This window comes from Tachysurus vachellii, chromosome 3, assembly GCF_030014155.1.
Source record: "Tachysurus vachellii isolate PV-2020 chromosome 3, HZAU_Pvac_v1, whole genome shotgun sequence".
In the NCBI taxonomy this organism is placed as follows: domain Eukaryota; kingdom Metazoa; phylum Chordata; class Actinopteri; order Siluriformes; family Bagridae; genus Tachysurus; species Tachysurus vachellii.
In genome coordinates this window covers 26,150,351-26,164,793 of record NC_083462.1, presented here as the reverse complement: position 1 = coordinate 26,164,793, position 14,443 = coordinate 26,150,351, and the positions used below count along the sequence as shown (strand labels likewise).

General features: G+C 35.9%; 1 protein-coding gene across 3 annotated transcripts in view; it reads left to right on the top strand.

Annotated features, from left to right (window-relative positions):
* Positions 1 to 14,443, top strand: part of LOC132843283 (1-phosphatidylinositol 4,5-bisphosphate phosphodiesterase beta-1) — an 85,292-nt gene that overhangs the window by 33,030 nt on the left and 37,819 nt on the right. For all 3 annotated transcript variants that reach the window (XM_060866485.1, XM_060866484.1, XM_060866486.1), the window contains exons 4-5: positions 10,273 to 10,413; positions 11,648 to 11,727. In XM_060866485.1, coding sequence (XP_060722468.1) covers positions 10,273 to 10,413; positions 11,648 to 11,727 — 221 coding nt within the window. The remainder of the gene's footprint in view (positions 1 to 10,272; positions 10,414 to 11,647; positions 11,728 to 14,443) is intronic.

The following is a 14,443-nucleotide window of genomic DNA, read 5'->3' as shown; positions in this document are numbered from 1 at the left end:
AAGCGCACATCTTCCTCACACCTTTCATCCGTGTCTCAACTGCAGCCTCAGTCCACGTCTGTCATTTCTCAACAAGCTGAAGATTGCTCTGAACCTTGATGTGTCTCAGTGCACTCAGTCCACATAGCTAATTGAAAGCTTGAAGAGAGAGCAGGAAAGACTAAAGCACTGCTGCATCTCTGTCTCTAGGTAGAGCGGAAGCAAGGGTAAATTCCTACCAGTGTATTATGGGTAATGTCCAAAGATGGATCTTTCTGCAAAACCTTGAACGTTGAAATCTTATTGCAAAACATTGAACGTTGAAGATCATGTGTTTTAAATACTAATAGGCCGGTTGTTCAAGATGAATGTTTCCTTTGAAACAAAGTCAATAGGTGGATAAGGTAAAACATATGGATGACTTTGTAAGTAATATACAGATTCCAGTTTTCTAAACGATGTTACATTACAGACCGGGTGGCCAAGACACTAGGAAGGGTGCAGCATGTGGCAAACGAATTATGTGTGTGGGCTTATTAATTTGATTTATTCACCTACGTTTATGGTGTCATGGGATGTTTATTTATTTTTCATTTAATCAACCAACAAAGATAACCACACCCTCTACTGCTTCAAATGTAAAAAAGCATCAATTCTATAGCTAACTTTTAAGTCTGACTGGCATCTTTATTGTTTCTTAACACGTATAAAGATCTTATTCTGTGTTACATTAGAAAAGTTACATACTGTAATGCAATAAGCTGTATTTTGCTCAGTTTTGACACTGGCCTCTGACTACATCAAAACATGCTATGAAGCAGTTTGCAAGTGATTGTGATTTTCTTTTAACCTGGCAAAGCAATTAATTTTTTCATGAATTTATTTCATTTAGGAATTTATAGAATCATCTTTAGCATCAGATATCATAAACTTTGCACTTAGCATCAGATATCAAAAACGTTATTGGAGTACAAGCAAATTGTCAGCAGCAAATAAGCAAAACGGCTTGTCCTTGATTCAGCTCTGACTTTCCCTGAATCCAGCATGACACATCAGCTATTGATGCCACACTCAACACCTCTGAAGCATTTTCTCTTGAAATTGCCTGTAGCCTATGGCTTAATAGAATTAGTCCACCTTGACTATTATTTCATCTATTTTCAGCAAACCATATTTCACATGGAGAGAATTTACTGTGAGATGGTTGAACTGCTGTATGGGTGTAATGATGGTAGTAGCGTGACCGTTCACCCTTTTTCCATTCTTTTATCAAGCTCACTGAAGCAGAGAGGCTAGTCATTGCTTTGATTCAATTCCAGTCATAAATCTCACAGGGGTAAAAAGGAAGAATAGGCAGTGAGTGCTCCTAGAAATGGCCACAATACTGCCTGAATCAAATATCAGCCTGGGCTTCTCCAGATCTAGACTTTACTGGTTCTACTGAGCTTCTCTTACTGTTTCAATAGACTAGTCTTTTTTTTTTGATTAACAGATATCTGCAGACAAGGAAAGAAACAGCACGTGGTAGTGCATGTGGGAACATGCTGATGACTACGAATGGTTAGGTTCACTGTAATTGATAATGCAGAGGGTATAGACCAGAGACTCCTTTGGAGTGTCATTGTTAGGATTTTAATTCACAATCTCTGGTTGATATGGCAAATGATTTGCTGTTGTAATATTTGTGAGGCCTGTTTTTTTTGAGCACTTGCCTTGGAAATCGCTTTATTTCTTTTGGTGGCCTGGGAGCCATCAACGCACTGGAGCACTGTTCTTTGTCCAGGTTTTTTCTTTTCCCCTAAAAGTACTGTTGAGTGGTTTCTTCACAGGAAATATGCTAATTAAAATGCGAACACACTCTACACTGTAGACCAATGCAGATATGTCTGACATTTCTGCTGCCGAGTAAACAGTGCAAATTGCTTGTAGAAATAGCTTTAAGCAAACTAGTAAATCTTGGAATGTGCACTGCTGCTAAATTAAGAAAATGCAAAAATATCTGCATAGTGGAGCATTACATCGATTTGAACACTTCAACCATCACCTCCCAACATCTAATTTATCTTGGTTGCTAAATCCTTCAGTGCTTTATGTTTAACTAATGCATGTGTACATTTGAATGCTCAGTTGACTCAAGATGCAGGACAGTGTTGGGAAAGCTACTTTGCAATATTCGTCAAGCCACTAAGCTAAACACAAGGCAAGAACAGGATCAAAAGCACAAACTTGGTCAGGCATTGTACAAAGACAGGTTTGTATCCAAGCTAAGTCATCAAAAAATGTATTTGGTACAACCAAGCTTGGTAATCAACAACAATACTACTACTACTACACTACTACTACTACTACTACTACTACTACTACTAATAATAATAATAATAATAATAATAATAATAATAATAAAAGAGCTCCAATCCTTTATATGTATAATTAAGTCAGTGCTTGGCATATTGGATATTAGTGATAGGTTCTTCTCTAGTCAGCATAGTTTACAACTAATGTGTATCATTTAGTAGATGGTGTGTGAATATTCACATTCAAAAACTTTGCAAAATGTTTTAATACATTCTAATGTTTTAAAACATTTAATAGATTCATTTGATACATTCTGTCATTTTCCAAACAGCTCCATTCAGACCGAGACATATTCTATACTTTACCATTTGATTTTGAAATAACATTAAGCTGCTTATGTAAAAAGGGAAGATTAGGGGTGTAGCTTGACCACAGGGGTTGAACCATGAATTCTGTACCTACTAATATTTATAATTGCTGTTGGATTTAATTTGCATGAACACATCTAGCCATAAATCTGCTAATTGGCCTGATGGCTTATACTGTATTTGCGCATATCCTTGCATGTGTTTTTAGGTTTTTAGTGCTTTTCTCACTGAAAATGTGCACTAGTTTTTAGTGAATCTTTTATGATCACTCTTGCAAGTACATAGACTAAGAGAAAGACTCTTAGGCTTTAGTTCACACACACAGATGTCCCTTTAAGGCATATTCAAGGCAGCACATAATGTGTGAAGCTGGCGTGTCATGATTACAGATGGATGTCTTCTCTCAGAACAGAAGGGTCGCTAGATTATGAGAGCTAAGAAATATGAGCAAAATGTTAAGAGGAAGTCTTCAAAAAATAACCCTGGAGATGAAAATTGGGTTGTAATTGCATTATATACCAATTAATACTGATTTAATGTTATTGATTCCTGAACTTTTTTTGGGTTTTTGTTTTATCCCTGTGGGGCAACTGTTACTGGCTCTATAGAGAACCCTGTGTAGAACCTCTTGTTTTATGTAGAGCATATTCTTTCCCTAGAGATTCTAACAAAGTTGCCTTAATTATCAACAAATCTCTTGAGGTATATCTGGAATATATGTTGCAAAGGATTATAAAAATGAAAGTTTATGAGTGTCTTCCTCTTATGTCAGTCTCACCTCTAAATGCTGACACTCTTTTCTTCCCCAATGAGGAGACATTTATTACAGTCCATAGCACATGGTAAAACTTATTGTTGTAAAAAAAAAAAAAAGTTAGTATTTATTTTCTAATTCCTTTCCAACTTTTTTTAAACGTTTCTGTTTATACAGGAACTGAATTTAATATCCATTCAGAGCAGTAAACGGAGCTTGAGCAGCAGCAGTCGTCCACTTTATTGTGATATTATCCAGTTCTTACATGTTATTCTGTATCTGTTTCCTGTTTTTACCCATTTGTTCCTGAAAGAATTTATCAAATAAACCACAGTCATGTCCAAAATCATTTAGACTATCTCCTGAGGCTGGAGTCTGTAACACATCTCAATAAGCATTCGAATCTGTTTTCTTTTTTACCGAGTAGAAACAGGGGGGCAGTGTGTTCAGCTGTTTACTGTGCCACGACATAAGTGATTTATCTCTTGCAGTTCCTCCTACAGAAATGGAATAGCCACCAGGTAGCTACTTTAGGGGACGTTACGTCGTTGCTCTCTGGGATTTTGGCAATGGGTCAGTGTTCTACAAAGCAGCTTTTATGCAGCCTGTGGCTACTTTCTTGTAACTGTCTGCAACTTTAGGAATTATTATCCGGCAGAGGTTTGGGTCCACATCCAAGAAAACAGTGAGCCATCTTTGTAGAAGTGAAAGGAAAAATACAGAGTAATGCAAACAACAGACTATTACAAGCAACCATATAACATTGGCTAGACCTGCCACAACTGGATATTTGTCTGTGACAACTGTTAAATGCCATAGATGCAAGATTAATTAAAGGCTTCATTGTCCCTTCTGTTTATTTTATGCCACACTTACAGTATATTATAAACTTAACATTATTGCAATAATGCACATAAATAGCCATTTATCAATGCTCAATTATAATGTGAATGTATAATGCAAATAATAACATAAATAACATAAATTGAATGAGTGAAATATATAAACATGTTTGTTGAACAATAAACATTGTATGATAACCAAAAGTGTTAAAAACAAACATGAACAATTCTGTAAATCATATATAAAAATCAATTAGTCGTTTTAAAAGACTATTTACCTTGTTATTATCTTATCTTTTTCTGATTACAGTACTTTGGAGTGAAAGGTGACCACAAATATACATTTATAAAAAAAAAAACTGTAAATTCTTACAATATTGTCAATTCTGTAAACACCTTTTAAGCCCAAAGCACCTTCTTAGGGCACTTTTGTGAATGTGCTGTTTAGATTTTGCTAATAAATGATCACTTTTTACACTTTTACAATCACAGCTTGACAGTAATTCTGGCTAAAGGAAATTGCAAGATAGCATTTAGATACTGACAAACTATACAGGGACTTTTATGGTGGACACTCTGCATAAACAGATTTAAAATAATTGTAATTGCTGACATGGTGAACAATGTTGTCCAGTGTTAGAGGTTTGTAAAAATCAGAATTAAATGTTCTTCAGGATAGAAGGCTTTGCAGTTTTTCAGTAACAGGCGACATTTTCTTTTTTGCCTTATTAACATTGTATACAGTATGTTCAGATGGATTATTTATTTTGAATGTCAAGAATGAACAGGGTTATGGTTTGGCATAGAACCAGGCTGCTCTCTGTAGGTTATGTTCTAGCACTGTGTCCTGAGGACTGGGTTCAGCATGAGCCACTGCTGATGCTTCATGGTAAATGATCAGTCTGCGCATTGCCATGTCATCAGCCTAGAATTTTTCCATAATTTCCACATTCGAGATGAGTTTTCTCACCTGAACTTTTTCTAACACTTATTCCCCTCTACCTTTTCCACCCCTTCAGCCTGCACTCAGGAGTTGTTCAGTCACTGTATGGCGCACAATAGGACACTTTTTTCACAGCCTAGCAAGGATTAGTGCCAAGATTCATTACTAGCGCAATGGTTTTCTGCAGTGCTCAATATGGGGCAGTGTCGCATTCTGCATTCCCCCATGCAGTGTATCGTTTTTATGTACTGCATTTAATTTCACCTCTAGCTCAAAGATTATGTTTAGAGAAGCTCTTCGAGGTTCTACTTTCTGGAGGGAAACCTATTTCTAACATGTAACATATTGAAGACTCAAAGTATTAAGCATAGATAATTGCACTGAGGTTCCTCTACACATCAAGAAATTCAGAATTCTATGAGAACGAATTTGAAATTCACCTGGCAAACCTGCATTTCCATATTGTCACGTTGTTTAATTATTTTCATGACGCAATAAAAATTTACAGTCACATAATTAAGACTATTTATGTCTTACAGGATGTGACATGAAAAAAAGATAAGGAAATACAACTATAAAGAGGCAGATACCTTTACACCAATTTGATGAAGGGTAACATCATTGGGAATTGGGAAGATTTATAGATTTTGGTGAAATAGATGTCAGTGCTTCTTATGTCAAATGGAAGGTTAGGTTTTGTTTAACTGTCTTAAATATTTGGTTATTGGTTCTCAAATGTATTTTGTCAGGATTAGGATTTATAAGGAAAAATCTTTTGTAAAATGTGCATTGTGTGGGGTGTATATTTAGTGTATAAATAGTGGGGTGTGACATAATTATTGGATAAAGTACTCGAACCAAACAGCATGTAACCGTATAATTGGGTTTATAACTAAAGTTAATATAACGATATTACTTTACTGCAGGTGCCATGATTCCTCGGGCTTCTGGTCTTCAGTGTAATTAAACACTCTAAATGAAGGAGGAGAATGAGCAATCCTTAAGCCATCATTACCTCTCCAATAGGTCCTTGGTCAGTGAAGCCTTAGCTGACAGCTACCTAATAAATATTTGACCTTTTCTGTAGTGCTGCAGAAACCTGCCTTTGTGCGTGCACTGTGATGCTGCTGCTGCTCCTCGCTGCTTATCGCCACACTCCCAACCTGACTAATGCATAAAGAGAAGGACAAACGGTCAGCAAATGGCATTCAGCAGAGGCAAACAATGCTTTAATGTGTGTTCACCTTCAAAGCATGTAAAGTTCTATAAATAAAATTTATTTCCAAAAAATGCTGCTCACCTGGCTTGGAACAAATTTGATGAAATATGTTGTTTTCAATACAATGTTAATTGCTAACTATGGATTTTAATTCATTTAGATTTATCCAACCATGAATGTATAAAAAAGACTGTTTTGATATGTTATGTAAACTGACAAGTTTGGTTACATCTAAATGAAGATGTTTTTCACCAGCATGAGTGTTATTGGAACAACAGCAGAAGCAATGATTTCCTGAAATTGTCTGAACCTGATTGAGGTGGATACTTTTGGAAGGTATTGTGTAATTCCTTCTGATTGTGGTTGTAAATGTCAAGTTATAGCAGCTGGAAAAAGCTCAGCAGATTTTTTTTTTGTTAGTTTTTTCCCCAAGGTGTTTCCGCAAATCAATGTGTGATAAATTGACAACATCTGTGCTCTATTATAGAGTTAGAAAACAATTTTAGAGAAAATGTTTGGATTTAGGGTGTAGGTTGCATGAGACTTTTTTATATAAATGATTGTATATCTTTTTAACCGTAAAAGTCTACAGTACGTGTGTTATATAAACATTGACCTATGAAACGACATTCATCTGTGTGTTGTTGTTTTCTTTGATGTTTGTTAAATTTGCTCTGGAGATTTTTCTTGACAGTAAAAGCTAATCTTTAAAATATGCCTGGTTAAGCAATGCAATCTGCTGGAGGGACGGGATCCAAAATGAGAGAACGGATCGTGAGCTTTTACCAAAATCTGTGCTCCTATATTCTTCATGGCTGTAATAACTTCCTGTAATGCATTGGAAGCCCTTGTTTTCCACACTATTTCAAGTCAAGATATAATAACAGGATTTAAATCATGTAAATATATGAAACAGAAATTCCTGAATGACATTGAACTGTTGGTGCCGTGAGCAAAGAATTCTAGAAACCAGGTTATTACATAAAGATTCACTGTATTTTATGGTATTTTGAGACGTAGAAGAGAATTTTTGAAGTATTTCTCTTCAAGTAGTAGAGGTATGGTTATTATATGACCAAAGAGGTTGACTAAATGGCAGCGTTATTTTATGACACTTAGGATTAAGTTGATGGTTTTCACCTTTCAGCCTTTTAAGTGTTGAAGAAAATGCCCCCCCCTTCTCGCTATCCACACACCTGAATCCTACACACACACACACACACACACACACACACACACACACACACACACACACACACACACACACACACACACGAAGTTTTTTTGCCAGGGCTTTCATGTGGACAAGCACCACAGTGTGCAGCACACTAATTAATATTTTTCTTTGAAACATGAATAGATTTTCTACATATTTCTATTTCTTGCATACAAAACCACTGAGCCAGAGTGTGGCTCTATCTCTGCAACCAAAATATTTTTTACTCAACCCTCATCTAATAATCACTTTGCAATCGGAATTTTGGACAGTGACAAAATTCATAGACATGAGCTGTCAGGCATGATGCCATGGGTCTGCTCTCGTATTTCCTTCCTGTCTCACCGTCATACACAAATCAATAAGAAAGAATTATGTGAAATGCTAATGCTGCACGCTCATGGTGATTTTGATGCACCACTCTGAATCCTGCCATTAGTGAATGAGAGTGATGTATTTATGGTGTTTGCTCTTTGTGGGTTTTGAAGTTATGCTTGATTATCTCCTGGGAAATAACATTTCTTTCAGCCACTCCCACTCATTTCCTTGAAATTAAGAAAGAAATGGATGGCAATACAAATGGATGGCAATACAAATTTTTATTTGTATTATTGTGTGATTTTCTGGAATATAAATCATCAGTTTGTTCTTTATTGATTAGGCTTCTAATATCATATCTGCCTGCCTCATTTTTACATTCTGTCAGATCAAAAGCAATGCTTTGTTAGGGATGTTTCTAGCATACAAATGGAGCTTTGTTCTGCATCAGGACCATGCAATGCAATGCTGCTGGATGTACCATTGAAACTCTCCAAGCTAGGCTACATTAGCTTTCTGAGATGTATTTTACAACCTGAATGATCTTAGCTGTCATACAGAGTCATAAAGTTGAGTTGTTCCAGGATTAAGTAGTCATTGTCACCACAGAGTTAAATCACATGTTCAGAAAAAAAGCTATAGTCATATAGTCAGCCATAGTGAGCAGTAAAGGTTAAGAAATTAATATATGGCCTACAGAAAGAAGGATTAAAGGTTAAGACCATATATTCAGCTAGAAGCCTCAATGTGAAATGTGTAAGGAGTGTGTAGGTAGAGAGGTACTGTAGCATTTAACCAAACAACAAGCCATACTTTTAGCAAAGTAGTCATCTCACACTATTCATTATACAGTATAACTCTTTCATTGTATATATTGTATAACAAGCTGCAAAGAAGGTTTGGATTCTGCTATTTTTTCTGTACTCTAAAAGTTTGGCGCTAAAATCCAACTTGAGACCTTGAAAAGAAGGAAAAAAAATAAAAAATAATCACCACCTGCAGAAAGTATATGCTAATAGAACAGTACGCCTTGAAGCCAAAGTCTGACATGATTGGAGGGCACACAGAGGACATTCATCACTATAACACAGCACATCGGCACTCTTTATTTGATTGAGTAAATTAGTGGGAGCTCATTTGCTTCTGCTCCAGTTTTTTTTTTTTGTCTGTGTTGATTAACACAAGAATTATTGAGTATGCCTCATTGATGCTGGACCAAGGTAGAGGAGAGGAGAAAAGGCAAATGTTATTCTCTACTTGTGCTACAAAATTAAATCCACACATATTTTTCATGGCTATTCAACTTGACTCTTTTTTTTTTTAATCTGACATATTGGACAGAGAAGAATTTACATTCAAATGCTCAGTTCATTTCACAAATAACAAGTCTGATATAACTCACTTATAATCTCATCTTTATGCTTATTAAAGCCTTTACGTCATTTCATATCCTCGGGTTTTAAAGTAGTCCTGGTGTGTGAAAGATGGACCACACATAACAAGTCACTTTAGACAAAATTGTACTTGTCAGTAGTCATTATCGTTCACACAGAAAAGCATAATATAGTATATTAGACTCATGCAAAAAATCTTTTTTTATTAAATATGATTGAATTTTATACTGATTATATTCTGGTAGGTAGTTTCAGTTAGGTTTAGCTGTGAGTTGAGCTTATAATGGCATGATTTTTTAAAGAGATGCTTCCGACAAACACTACAGTTTTTATGAAATGGTCTATCACTCTATCATCATTATTATTCTTATGTGTTGATTGCAAAGGTTTGCATCCCCTGTGCTTAGGTACAGGGGAAAAAAGGACCAATCATTGAGTGAGCTCTGTAAGTTTGCACCTCAGTGACATGCTCTAGTTAATATATTAAACATTTCCTCATTAAGATGTCAGAGCATGTTAACTTTGTAATGTTCAGCCAGGTTCAAACTCTCAAGCACTTTTCTGTGAGCAGTCTTGAAACAGCTACAGTATTGTAAGACCTAAAACAAAAAATTTGTTCTCATAATTTTTTTCAGAATTTACTCATATTTGATAACATAATTGAAAAGGGAAGAAACAAAGTGACAACCAGATTATAAACATAACTGAAAAGAAACTGTTAGAAAATCCTGAAAAAAAAGTAATAACAAAGAGCAGGAAACATAGTGGCAAGTGTAATTAACATCCATACTGAAATCACTGGGTTGTTGTGATAATGAAGGAACAGCTATTGGAACATGACATTTTTTATGGGTTTCTTCATAATGAAGTAAGGGTGTGCAAACTTGATGACTCAACTTTGATGACTCAACTACATGTGTAATCTATGTGTTTTGTTTTTGCAGGATGTTAAAGTGCGGGAGCAGCTGGGTGTGTCCGGAGTGGTGGGAAAGATTGAGAACAGAATTCTGACAGTGGTGACTGGTACAGATATGGTGAACGTCACATTCCTGAACTTTATGGCCTTCCAAGATGAAGTGGCTAAGGTAATTGGAACACATTACTATTGGAACACATGTGAATGCAAACAAGTTCTTGTTTTGTTATTTGTATGTTTTGTTATTTAGATTTTTAGTACTTGTATATCTGCTCTGCTGAAAGCCAGGACATCAGTCTGAATGTGATATAGATGCACATTTCATTATTTCACGCCAACATATGTTACAGTGGTGGATGAGTCATCTTTTGAATGTAAAATATATTATTAAATCTTGCAAACATCTGTATTTTTTTTACCTGTTTAAATGTGAGTTGATGCATATTGTTTTTCAGAGGGAGTGTTAGAGATGTATAATGATTTAACATTGCACATGATTTGGCTCAGTGTTTGTTTTCTCACATAGCTTAATGAGTAAGATGTATGTCATCTAGTGTATGCAGCCTCACTACTACTGCAATCCTAATGTTATCCATTCAACCTAACCAGCCCAGTAAAAACACAGATGATACAGTAGTAATGTAGCAGGTTGCAGGATTCAGAAGAGTACCTTAGGCAGTTACAGCATCAAGGTGCATTACACCACTGTGAACTGTATTTTGTTTAAACATACGTAATAAAAGTAAGAAACTTTGTTTTGCAAAAGTCAATACTGAACTTTTTTTTTCTTTCTCTGGTTCTTGAATTAATAGAAAAAAACCCACTAGTGATCATTATTGACCATATATTTGATCACTGGACAACTATGAATAAAAAATAAATGGCCTTGACATAAAATCCAGACTTGTCCCGGGTGCCTGGGTTACTGATTAGTGGACTCCTGTCTATAAAGAGTGTTTCACACTTATATTAATAAATAGAATGACAAAGTCTTCAATAAGAGAAAATAAAACCATTAAACTGATTGGCATCTGGAAAATTGTCCGTACTGTGTGATTGTGTGAGTGAATGAGAGTGTGTGTGTGTGCCCTGCGATGGGTTGGCACTCCGTCCAGGGTGTATCCTGCCTTGATGCCCGATGACGCCTGAGATAGGCACAGGCTCCCCGTGACCCGAGGTAGTTCGGATAAGCGGTAGAAGATGAATGAAAACCATTAAACCCATGTACGGCATTTTGGACTAACATTTTAGAATAATTTGCTGACATTCTGTTGAAGACTTCTTATGTACAGTAGTAATATACATAGAGAGTAATGTACATTGCTAACAGTGTGGTATATAATGTTTGCAGGTCAATTGTACACTGTTAAACATTAAATATATGTTTCATGTATGTTGTATAGGAGTGGTCAGAGGAACTCTTCAGCTTGGCTTCCAACCTCCTGATCCAAAACATGTCCCGGGAGTCCTGTCTAGAAAAAGTGTGAGCGCACCCTTATCAATACCTCATGTTTCTTTTCTTTTTTTAACTATTTTTTTTAGCTATAAGTCCCACTGTAATCACCTGTTCAGATGGCAGTACTTCTGAGGCACAAAGTGCCTTAGAACTGCGCATTCTCACTGGGACTTACCTAACACTTCAGCATAATTTTAATGCATTCTGTAGAACTATACAGACCCCATAATAATAAAAATGGAAGGAAGGAGCATCCAGAACTGAGCAGTAAATTTTCATAAATCAATACTCGGCCTAGAGAAATAAAGATTAAAGCTAGGACTATATATTCAACTAGTTGGTGTCCCAGTGTGAAATGTTTACAGGGTGCGTAATCTAGAGAGGTTGCATTTAATCAAACGGAAAGCCATACTTTAACAAAAAGACATCTCACACTATTTATTCTAATCCCACAATCACTGACACAAAATAACTTTTTACAACTTTGGTGAGCAGAAAAGGATCTCAGAATACAGAACACATTGAACCTTGAGATAGGGGGCTACAGCAGCAGAAGACCACATTGCACTCCTCTTAGATCTGCCCAGTTTTATTGAGTCTGTGCCTACTGTAGTCTCAGATTCCTGTTCTTTACTGATAGAAGTGTGAGTATTGAGATTTTCTTCTACTAACTGTGGTTGTAAAGAGTGGTTCTAAAGAGTTATTTTGGTCTTTCTCTAGGTGTGAACCGGACTAGCTACTGTATTCCCTGACCTCACATCAACATCTTATAGAACTATATAGGTATAACTATAAGAGGTCAGAGAAAAACCAACACCTAGAACTGCCATGTGCTGGACGCTATTTGCTTCTACATACTCCACAAAATTCTTTTTAAACTATAGACACTCAAGGGCATGAAAATCAGCAGTTTCTGAAGCCTGCCTGCCACCATAAAACATGCCAAGGTAACTGACAGTGATCACAGTAACAGAGAGCCTTATGGCCCGATATGTTGCCATATGATTGACTGATTATATAGTTAAAGGAATTAGTAGATATAGATGTTCCTAATAAAGTGACCAGTGAGTGAACGTGATGGACAAAATAAAAATTAACAGGATTCATAGCAAAACATTTAACTTTGAATCACTGTTTCATCAGGTTATAAATTTCACTCTGCACTGTAGTTGGTTTGGCTGTCATATAACACATTTACATCTCAAGTAAGATTAGCATTGAAACATTAAATCATTGGGGCATGGATAGTGTCTGAATTATTAGATGATGTTTTGAAACCTTGATGTTCTTTTGCAAATTATCCATCTGTTAGAACCAAGCCAAAAATATTTGCATTCTAGAATAACCAGTGCAGGAAATTCCATTGTGTGTCATGGAGAAAATGTGAATAAACATAACAATGCCAGATGTCTAGCAAAGGTCTCAATGACTAACATGTGTACATAAATGATGCACCATACAGTATATGTATATGCAAGACGAGAGGAAAAAAAAACGATAGATTTCAAGAACAGAGTAGTTCAGTTTGCCATTGTTTGAAAGATATAATTGAAGGAACCAGTCAAGTTCTGAAATCTTTTTTAGGATATATCTTCAAAAAATGTGTAGCACATCTGTTAAACATGTGGGTATGGTGAAGGTTTCCGTATAAATAGCAGACACTAGGCGAACCTCACCCACATTTAGTTTGTATAACCTATGTCTGAGGAGATTTAGCGTGCGCACATACAACCAAAAGCCTTAAACCTATTGAATGCATCTGTAAGTAACAGCAAACACGTAGCTGTCTCAATAAAATGATATTTTCTGAGCTAAAAGTGAAAGATTCCTTGTTAATAAACACCTTAGGTAAATTCATTGGATTACACATTTTTCATGCTGATGATGTAGAAAGTCTAAAGAATTTAGAAAATGGTGTAGTAGAAGATAACCAGCATATGAGAATCTGTTGTAGTTACAGTATTCAATAGAAAAACATATATAATGAAAATATAATAAAATGCTTTTAGTAATAATGATATTATATTATTATATTTTTATTTATATATATAAATTATTTATAATAATTCATACATTTTCTTATGTAAACATATTCACTATGTCTATAGCTTACAGAACAAACACATCACTTCTTCTCTATTTACCTAAGACACGCTTTCTTTCCTTTGTCCAACTCTCATCGATAAAATATGCACAGAGCCACAGCAAAAACATGTGATCATCTGTTACAGTCTGTACAGCGGCAGATTTGATGTCCTTGTGCTGTGGACCACATTCATCTGATCATGCAGTGTGTGGTCAGGGCTGAGCTTAGAGAAAGAGTTCGCTGAGTTCAAAACCTTCACTCGGATAGTTAATTAATACCAGTTTAACTCTGACTAGAGCAGTCTTTTATGCTAGCATGGGCAACTGCATAATGGTCATTAATAATTTGCAAATTTAAAAAAATTAATAATTAAATAAAAATGAAATGCTATACATTGTTCATAACAATAGTTCAAGTTGCATGCAGGCTATTTTTAGTATGTCCTTGGTGGTTCGGTGCTGGTGCAGAGCATCCTGCTAAGAGTGTGGAGCAATGCATAAAATGTAAATACCTGCTCTGCAAATACAGACACACACAAACACACTTTCACACACAGGCTATAATTAGAAACACGTGGGGAAGGGTATGCACGGCTGCACGCACAAAAACAATCTCTGACGGAAGGCTTGTTAAGGTAAGGCAAATGAGGCTGGCTGA